General features: G+C 35.9%; 1 protein-coding gene across 2 annotated transcripts in view; it reads right to left on the reverse strand.

The window, feature by feature from the left end:
* The window catches only part of LOC107736897 (netrin receptor UNC5D-like), a 240,457-nt gene that overhangs the window by 29,166 nt on the left and 202,024 nt on the right, over positions 1–9,267 (reverse strand). The window contains exons 9-11 of one of the 2 annotated variants that reach the window (XM_016548286.1): positions 8,028–8,216; positions 2,444–2,848; positions 804–888 (exon numbers count right to left, since the gene is read on the reverse strand). In XM_016548286.1, coding sequence (XP_016403772.1) covers positions 804–888; positions 2,444–2,848; positions 8,028–8,216 — 679 coding nt within the window. The remainder of the gene's footprint in view (positions 1–803; positions 889–2,443; positions 2,849–8,027; positions 8,217–9,267) is intronic. The other variant, XM_016548287.1, reaches the window with a different exon arrangement.

Below are 9,267 nucleotides of genomic sequence, written 5' to 3' on the forward strand. Positions count from 1 at the left end.
AATCCACAAGTAATCCACAGCACTCCAGTCCATCAGTTAACATCTTGAGAAGACAAAAACTGAAACTAATCCAGCGTTAAGACGTTTTTAATTTCAAGCCATTGCTTCTGGCTGAAATACTAGTTAAATACATTACTTTTTTGTTGTCTTGTTTTACAGTGAAATATTATAATAGAAATATTTGGTAACACTTTACTTGAAGCCTTTATTTTAATGCATTATAAAAGTAGTTTTAATGCATTAATTATGCCTTGTAGTGCACCTTATAATGCATTGTAAAATCTCATGAATAATTGTAACCACAGTTAATACATTATAACACATCAATTCATTGTGCATTTAAAATTCTGTTATAATTATTTCTGACAAGAAATAATGTATTACAACGCACATTATGAATAATTATAATGCATTATACCCTTTAACAACCCTTTATAATGAATTATACATAAAGGCTTTAAGTAAAGTGTTACCATAACACTAAACCTAATGGTCACTGGTTTTGGTCAATTTGTTATTTAATTATTTTTATCTATATTTTTCAGTATTGAATGACTGATAAGGTTTTGTCCGCCATCTATTATGTACTGTATTTCCCTACATTTGTTGCAATTCTCCACAAAAGACCTCAGAATTTGGCAAAAATGAGTTATCTTACAAGACAGCATAATTAAGTTGGATCAGCCTCCACGTCGGGTTTTAAAATTATTTTTCTGCAGGCAGCTCTGTAGGTTTTGGAACAGAGCAGAAGAGCGAGTTGAATACAGTCTCGATTTTGTGCGTCAGTGTCCTGGATATATTACCTGGAGTCCTGCTGGGTAATGCTCATGTACAGTTCCCAGGTTGTGTCCTCTTCAATCGCACCGTGAGGCACCAGCAAACTCACACCTAGCACACACACACACACACACACACACACAAAACCAAACAATTTATATGATTTGACAGCATGATGGAATGGGACTTTGATGCTAAACTGGAACAAACAAAGTTCCTCTTTTGGAAACACACTTAATTTCCCAGAAGCCCTTTCAGCGGAATGAATAGTTTGGTGCAAGCCTGGAATTTAGAAACAACTGAACATTTATATTGTGGGACTCATGCATGACAACACGTCTTCTTAAAAATCAATTCAAAAACCCCTTTACGAAGGCTTGTGTACAACGCACATGTGCACACACCTTGTGAAGTGACAAGGCGCCTGTAGAGTTGTAAGAGTCACTATTCGTCTGTAAAGGTCTTAAAAAGGCTGAGCGAGAACAGATGCACTAGCCTCTAACCTTTCTCACACACTTCTGCCAGCCTGTCAAGGCTCTTTACTGCATGTGACAGGATCAGAGGTGGAAAAGAGCAAGGGAGTGTAAAGAAGGGAGATGGAGAGAGAGATGGACCCTAGAGACTCCTAAATCAATGCCACCCTGCTGGTCTGTCTGCATCTCAGTCAGCTGCCCCCTCTCTCAGCCACTGAGTGCTGTGTGCACTGGATATACTGTGCATGAGAGAGAAAGACATGAAAAGAGAAACGGAGAGAGAATAAAGAAGAGACTGGTATGTGTGTGTGTGTGTGTGTGTGCATACCAGCTCATCTCTCCCTAGACTTAAGAAGCAAGTCATTTTGGCATAGAACCACCCACTTAGAAAGGACATGTAAACAACAGCATTTTATTATTTTTTTTTATTTTTATGAACTTTTAGAATAATGTGGAATATCTTAAGGTTATCTTGTTAACTTGCTATTAATAAATAAAAGAAAAAATAAAACAAATACATAAAAACAAAATGTTATAAAACATAAAAACTATATATAATATATATATATATATAATAAAACTATTTTAGCAGGGTGCATTAAATTCATCAAAAGAGACAGTAAAGACATTAGATGCTGTTCTTTTAAACTTTGTATTCATAAAAAAACCTGATAAAACATATTTACACAATAATATTAAGCAGCACAAATATTTTTTAACACTGATAGTAATAAGAAATGTTTATTGAGCACCAAAGCAGCATATTAGAATGATATAATTCTAAAGGATTATGTGACACTAAAGATAGGAGAAAATATATATACTATCATTTTTATAATTGTATTATATTTTATAATTTTTATTTACTTATTTAAATCCCTGCCTTAAACAATGCATAATGAAATGGATATATGAATTATAATTCAATGATAACAATCCCCTTCAAGTCATTCCAAATTAAAATTTCAAATTCCAATTCCCGTGGAACATGAACAATTGAATTTGAATTGATTGCCAGTTCTTACATGCTAAATGTCTAATATTCTAAATAAGCATCAGATTTTCTGTGAATGGGCTGTTGACTGAAACTATTCCATATTCAGCTGCAGTTTGCTTTGTTGCATTTTTTCACATAGTGTGTTTGATTCTCTCACACTTCTTTAATCTTTCTACAGCATGCAGTAAACACACACCTGCGTTGGGCACCACCAGTCGTCCTCCACCGTGCCCGAACACCCCGCTGGTCCTGAGCGGTCGCTTGCCAGTCGTCATACTGGAGAGCAGAGCTGGCTGGACGGGAGCCAGCTGGCTCTTCCCTCTCCCACCCAGCGTGCCTCCACCGCCTCCCATCTCCTGCACCACACCGCGAGGAAATGTTTGGGAAGGCGCTTTCGCATGATACTCCGCCCTCTCAGACACACCCAGGGACACCATAAAGGAGCTGTGAACTTTGACCTTGAGGTCAGGAAGGGGGTCAAAGAGTGCAGGTTCAGGGATGAGCTCCTTCTCCATGGAGTCAGGGAAACAGATGGGGCCAGTGTAGGTCCGTGACACGGTCAGGTCTGGCTGCATGGAGGAGTTCATTAACAGAGGGTTACCTGGAACACAAAGTATGGTAGACGGGTCAATGACATGCTGCTCATTTGTTTGTCTGGATTTATTAGACTATTCAAAAATGCATTTAAAATGCAATTCATACATAGAATGGCTTGAATACACATCTTCTATAAAAGAAGCTTAACAACTAACTTACTAACTATTAATAATCTGCAAATTATGAGTTTATTGAGGCAAAAGTCGTAGTTAATAGTTAGAATTGGTCCCCAAACTAAAGTGTGACCAAAATAAGGAGGCATAAATCTTAATAATAATAATAATAATAATAATAATAATAATAAAAATAAAATAATATTTTATTATTATACATTTTTAAAATGTTGTGAGGTTTTGTTTAATATTACAATGATTAATATTAATTTAGAAAACTCTATGTTTAAAATGATAACAAACTTACCTTAAAACAAATTTTGATTTTTTTAAAATATAAAAACCTGTGTGTAAACTCAAGTGTATTCATGGTGTATGAATAAAAAATATGCATTTTTAATTAAAATATGAATTACTTGAAAAGTTTTTTTAATAAATTACATAAAAAACAATAAGAAATCAAAGAACTAGATTTCGCCTTTTCATCTTAGACATCCTTGGATTTTCATCATTTTAGACGTCTTTGGATTGACTCAGACACAGCTTGAAACTCATGTGTGTGCATCACAGACAAATAGCAGTAATTTTGTTGGCTACATTTTTGAATGCTTGACCTTCGATCATACATAAGTGTACAACTACAGACCCAACAGTATCTGTACAGTAGGTCTACTATACACATAGAATTGTGTCTTTATGTTGATGAGTAGACCTTCACTGAATCTGAACCTGCAGAATTCAACCGAAAGCTCTGCAGGTTTCCAAGGAATTCAAACATCCATCATTCAAAAAGTTGTCTATAGTACATCCCTGGGTTTTGCATGTTTGTTTAATAAATCATTTAATATTTAGCAGACATTAAATATTTATTGAACATTAATAATTTATTAATGCCTTCAGTTACCAATACGAGCGTAGTACTCTCAGCAACTTTTAACATACTTAAATCCATTCTGCAGGATTCCACTGATCCCCCGCCCACAATAAGCTCTGAAAATGTTAAAAACTTCACGGATTCTGTGTGGGCTGAATACTAGAGAAATGCAGCCCTGTTTTTGAGTAGAGTTCATTCAATTCAGTGGGTCATGGTTTGGCTGGTTAGTTTTTAAGGAAAAAAAAATCACCACTGACACCCTTTCAAAAGATCTGTATATTCTGCCAAAAATAATAATATACTTATTTATTTATTAGGGATGCACTGATGTATATACATTAAAAGCAATTATCTCTGCTATCAGACATTGGCTGATTGTTTAAAAAAAGTGAATTCAGTTAATGTGAGTTAAGAATGTTAATGTCTTCTATTTAAAACTGAGAGCAATTACTCTGAAACATGGAAACATGTTGATATGGAAAGCATAAAAGTTATTACATTGCATTTCTTTCAAAATTGTGTCATTTATTATCATTCTAAATAATTGGATATACGTATCGGCACAGAAAAACTTTATTAGTGCATCTCTCTCTATATAATATAAGTACAATGTTTTGTGAAATACATGTTTTACGAACACGTTTCAAATATATGATTGGCTCAAGATTAATATACATATATATTAGGGCTGTCAATTGATTACAATTTTTAATCTAATTAATCACATCCTTTTTCTGTGATTAATCGCGATTAATCGCACACTTCATGAAATTAAGCATAGACCATTTATCTTGTTTCAAATGTTTATTTTGTCATCATTTGCTATATCCAGCAAAGTAAACCAAAAGACTGAAGGGTGATTCTCAAAAATCTATATATTCTGCAAGCTTTTTTCAAGATACATTTAGATGTCTTTCTAAAAAAGGACACTTAGAAACTCCAAAAGGACACCAAATGATATAAGGAGCCCATACAAGCACATATGAAAGAAAATTTTTTGGAATTTTATAGTATGTGTACAGTGCAACAGCAAAGAGCTTTTTTAAGTTTAAGAGAAGCCAAGTTGCGATACCGAACAGAGCTCGTGTTTTAAAGCGAAACACACTGGAATGAATAATTAACTTAAAACGCAATGCGAGTCTCTGTTCTCTCTGCAATCTCTGATGTAATCAGCCTGGTTTCCTTTATATTAGCGCTGTTTTGGACGGATTGTTTGAATGCATTCACTAACTGGATCATTGGACTGAAAACTTTCCCAGAGTTTAGCAGCTTAAAATGATCTGATCACAAGCAGAGAAGCAAAATTGGGTTAAAGGGTTAGAATAGAAATTGTGCTTCAGTAATTTTGCGTTAATTGCGTTAAATTATTTTAACGCGTTAAGGATTGTAAAATTAATCGCATGCGTTAACGCGTTAACGATGACAGCCCTAATATATATATATATACACACACACACACTATAACTTGCAAGATATAATTTTTTAATAGCATTCAAAGGAGACAGATGCTTTCCAGATTGTGGACAGCATCTACCAGGAGGGTGTAAATGAATCATGGTAACCAGCCAAACCTTGGTGTGCAGCCCTTATTAAACTCTTAGCATAAAATTGAGACAAAAACTTTTCTTAAAATTATGAATTATGATGGAACCAAATGCCTCCAGTTATCAAAATGAACTATCAAGACAAATGCAACAACAATCTTTCGATTATTAGAAGCAGCTGTTACAGCAGTGAGAAGTGATCCCACTTGTTTCATTATGAGCTCTGCTGAGAGTTCTGACAGATAACGAAAACACATCACACTCACACAGACACCCCTCAATCTGTTTTATTCATCAAAAAGCAATGGCTGAACGAAAGCACTTCCCTGAGAGGTGGCGAAAAGAGGTGTGAGAGGGACTCATTTTCTCTTTCTCAGATTGGACTAAGGCCCGGGAGGATAGACTGCAGCTCACACTTGAAACCTCTCCTTTGGCAGATCTATTCAAAATCTAAATGTGTGAGAGTTGTCACACAAGGCTAAAGGTTCCGATCTCCATGACAACAGTTGTCTTGCTTGATACGAGTGTCTATCAAAGTCGTTCTCTGCTGTACGTGTATTGGCAGCGCTGTCAAAAATCTGTCGCCTAGGCAACAGGTTATTGCAACGATATTTCAACAGGTTTTTGGAGTCGTAAATGCATCAGTGAATGAGTTAAGATTTCCATAGTTATCAGATCTCTAGGCAAATGTATTTAAAGTGAACTGCATCAACTAGCACATTTCAATTAATTAAATCTAACTATCCATCCATCCATCCATTATTGCTTTTCAGCAAATCAGTAATGACTACTAATGTTATGTCACCTAATTAATATTCATGAGCCAGACTGATATGGTTTATAATGTATCTTCCCTCACTTTTTGGATCGTTCTTACGCACTCTGCATCCATCTATCCTTTTATCCATCCATCATTTCATTGACGTTTTTAAGCATTTGACGGGTACACTGTGGCATCTATCACCTCACTGTGTTTAGCTCCTCAATGAGCACTTTGAAACTTCCTGTCGAGACATCTGGTGATACGTGTGTGTGTGTGTGTGTGTTTGTGTGTCTGTAGTGATGGTGGTGTTTAGGGGGCCGAGGAGAGTGATAGCTCTGCGAACAGGCCCTATTACTGAACAGACAAGCAAGAGAGAACTAGTGCTCGGCTCTCTGCACCCCTCCATCAAAATCAATCTCTTTTCTGGGGGTGTCAGATGGGCCAAAGGAGAGAAGAGAGACATTGAAAGTAAATCAACTAACACCCTCTAGCTCTGGTTTAGAGCAGAGACGCAAAGAGACAAGAAACAGAGTAAAGTGAGGGAATGCTTTACAAGAAGTTCAGAAAGGTAAAAAAATATATTTTTGGCAAGGTATGTTTTTCTCAGCCAGGTAAATGGGAAGCAAAGGGCTCTTAAAAATGAATTATATTACTCTTTTAGCAAACGGTCAGTGAAAAGAAGTACTTATCCCTCAGAAAATGTTGATTGTCATCCGTAGGAGATCCATTAACTAAGTGATAACTATGTGCCAACTTCCAATTAATTTTTGATTTCTTAGAAAATATTATAAATTTATATTAAATGTGACCCTGGACCACAAAACCAGTCTTAAGTCGCACGGATATACACTGAACAAAATTATAAACGCAACACTTTTGTTTTTGCCCCCATTTTTCATGAGCTGAACTCAAAGATCTAAGACTTTTTCTATGTACACAAAAGGCCTATTTCTCTCAAATATTGTTCACAAATCTGTCTAAATCTGTGTTAGTGAGCACTTCTCCTTTGCCAAGATAATCCATCCACCTCACAGGTGAGGCATATCAAGATGCTGATTAGACAACATGATTATTGCACAGGCTAACAAACCATACATCAATGGAAAGCTTGTTTATTCAGATGTATAAATCTCAATTTCAATGTCAAATTGACCCTTATGACTGGTTTTGTGGTCCAGGGTCACATATAGTTTTTATACTTTATAATAGTTTAAAACTCTGATTTATGTGATTTTGCAATTTTCCAGCAATCTAAAATAAATAGACAACAACAACAACAACAACTACAACAAAAACATAAACAAATAAAAATAAATCTGGATCATAGTAACCAAGCCAAACCTTGATGTGTAGCCCTTATAAAACTATAAATTACGATGGAACTGAAACTTGCATTTGTCTCTGTAGTTCATAATTGGAGGCAACTGGAGATCCAAATGAACTATCAAGACAAATGCATCAACAATCTTTTGATTATTAGAACCAGCTGCGTGAAATATAAAATGAAAACAAAACATAAATAGAACCAGATCAGATAAAAAAATAGAACAAGATCAACTTACAAGCAAAACTGTGTAAAAAGAAAATCGTATTCCCGTGTTTTTAGGTGTTTTAAGCATAAATCTAAAAATATATATTATGAGGCTTAAAACAAGAAACAAATTGCGTATGGGGTAAGAAAAATCAACTTAATTCAAAACATCTTTAACATTTGAATGGAGTTTGCAGGTTAAACAGTTCAAGCTGAATTGAAACTGTGGGGAAAGAAAAGTAGAATAAATGTGATTTTTTCCCCCCTTTTTTTTCACAGTTCTGCCTTGCACGCACTGTAATTATGGTGTGAGTCATAAATGCACTTGGATCAATTTGACATTGTTGTTTTGACTCACCTTGCCTGGCACTTTTGAAGCTGAAGGACTGAAATCCTCCGGTCAGCGCGGACGAGTCGATGACATCAACGCCATACTCGCTCTGGTTCCGCCTGTACAGCGTTACAGCAATGACCAGCACGACGACGGTAACTACACCCGCAGCCAGACCAGAGTAGAGCGCTACATCATTATTGCTGTCCATATCCGCTAGAAAAAAAGAAAATGATTTTGAAGAGAAATACACAATGACTAAGCAATAACTGTAGTTCCTTGAAAATTATTATATAAAGGTATTTGCTTATTTGCTCAAATTTCCATCAAATAGCTCAGGGATTTCATTTTGATGTATACAAATACAACACAGCCACAAATAAATTACATAACAATAAAACACCTCCATCACAGAAGTCTCGCTTTCTCTCTTAGTCTCTCTAATGCTCCCACTTTCCCAGACACCTCCAGCACTAATGAAAGTTCTCTAGCGATGGGCGATTACAATCAGCCCTCAACCGCACACCTGACTCTCAACACGAACACATGCAGGGAATCTGGCAAAGCAAAAACTGCGAACCTTCCATAGGGATTTCGTGACAACACAGCTCGTTATATTATCTCATCTGTAGTGATTAGGCCCTATCTGCTGACTCCTTCATGCAAACAATTCAACCAGGACACTCTGAACAACAGACAGAACAAAGAAACGCTAGCATGTCATTTCTGAGCATTCAAAAGCCTCTAGAAGGGTAGGGAACATCAGACAAAGCCTGCGGCTATGAAAACACTAGCCAGAAACATGTGGAGCTGCACTAACAGCAAACAGAGCAGGTTAATTGGGAGCTCTGGAAAAGTTTGGCAGGCTAAGGAATCTCTTTTGCACTCGTGTTTAAGTATTTGCTCAATTCGCTGCCTTTTCTTTTTGTTTTCCTTCTCCTTTGCTGTGTAACCCCCTTGTTCCCTTTCTCTGGAACTCCCCTTCTCTGTGACTTCAGATTGGAGTTCAGAACAGAACAAAAAAACCCAGAACATGTTCTTTTTGTGTGTGTGTGTGTGTCTTTTCTTTTTATGTTTTGAAACAAGAAACAAGCAGTGTGGGCTTCTTGTGGGCACACACACTTTTTTTTTTTTTTAAAGAAATTAATACTTGCTGAAATTATTCAGCAAGGATGCATTAAATTGATCAAAAGTGAAAGTAAAGACTTTTACATTGTTACAATTATATATATATATATATATATATATATATATATAATGCTGATCT

The sequence above is a fragment of the Sinocyclocheilus rhinocerous genome, unplaced genomic scaffold (genome assembly GCF_001515625.1).
Source record: "Sinocyclocheilus rhinocerous isolate Xijiao unplaced genomic scaffold, SAMN03320098_v1.1 scaffold192, whole genome shotgun sequence".
NCBI classification, from domain to species: domain Eukaryota; kingdom Metazoa; phylum Chordata; class Actinopteri; order Cypriniformes; family Cyprinidae; genus Sinocyclocheilus; species Sinocyclocheilus rhinocerous.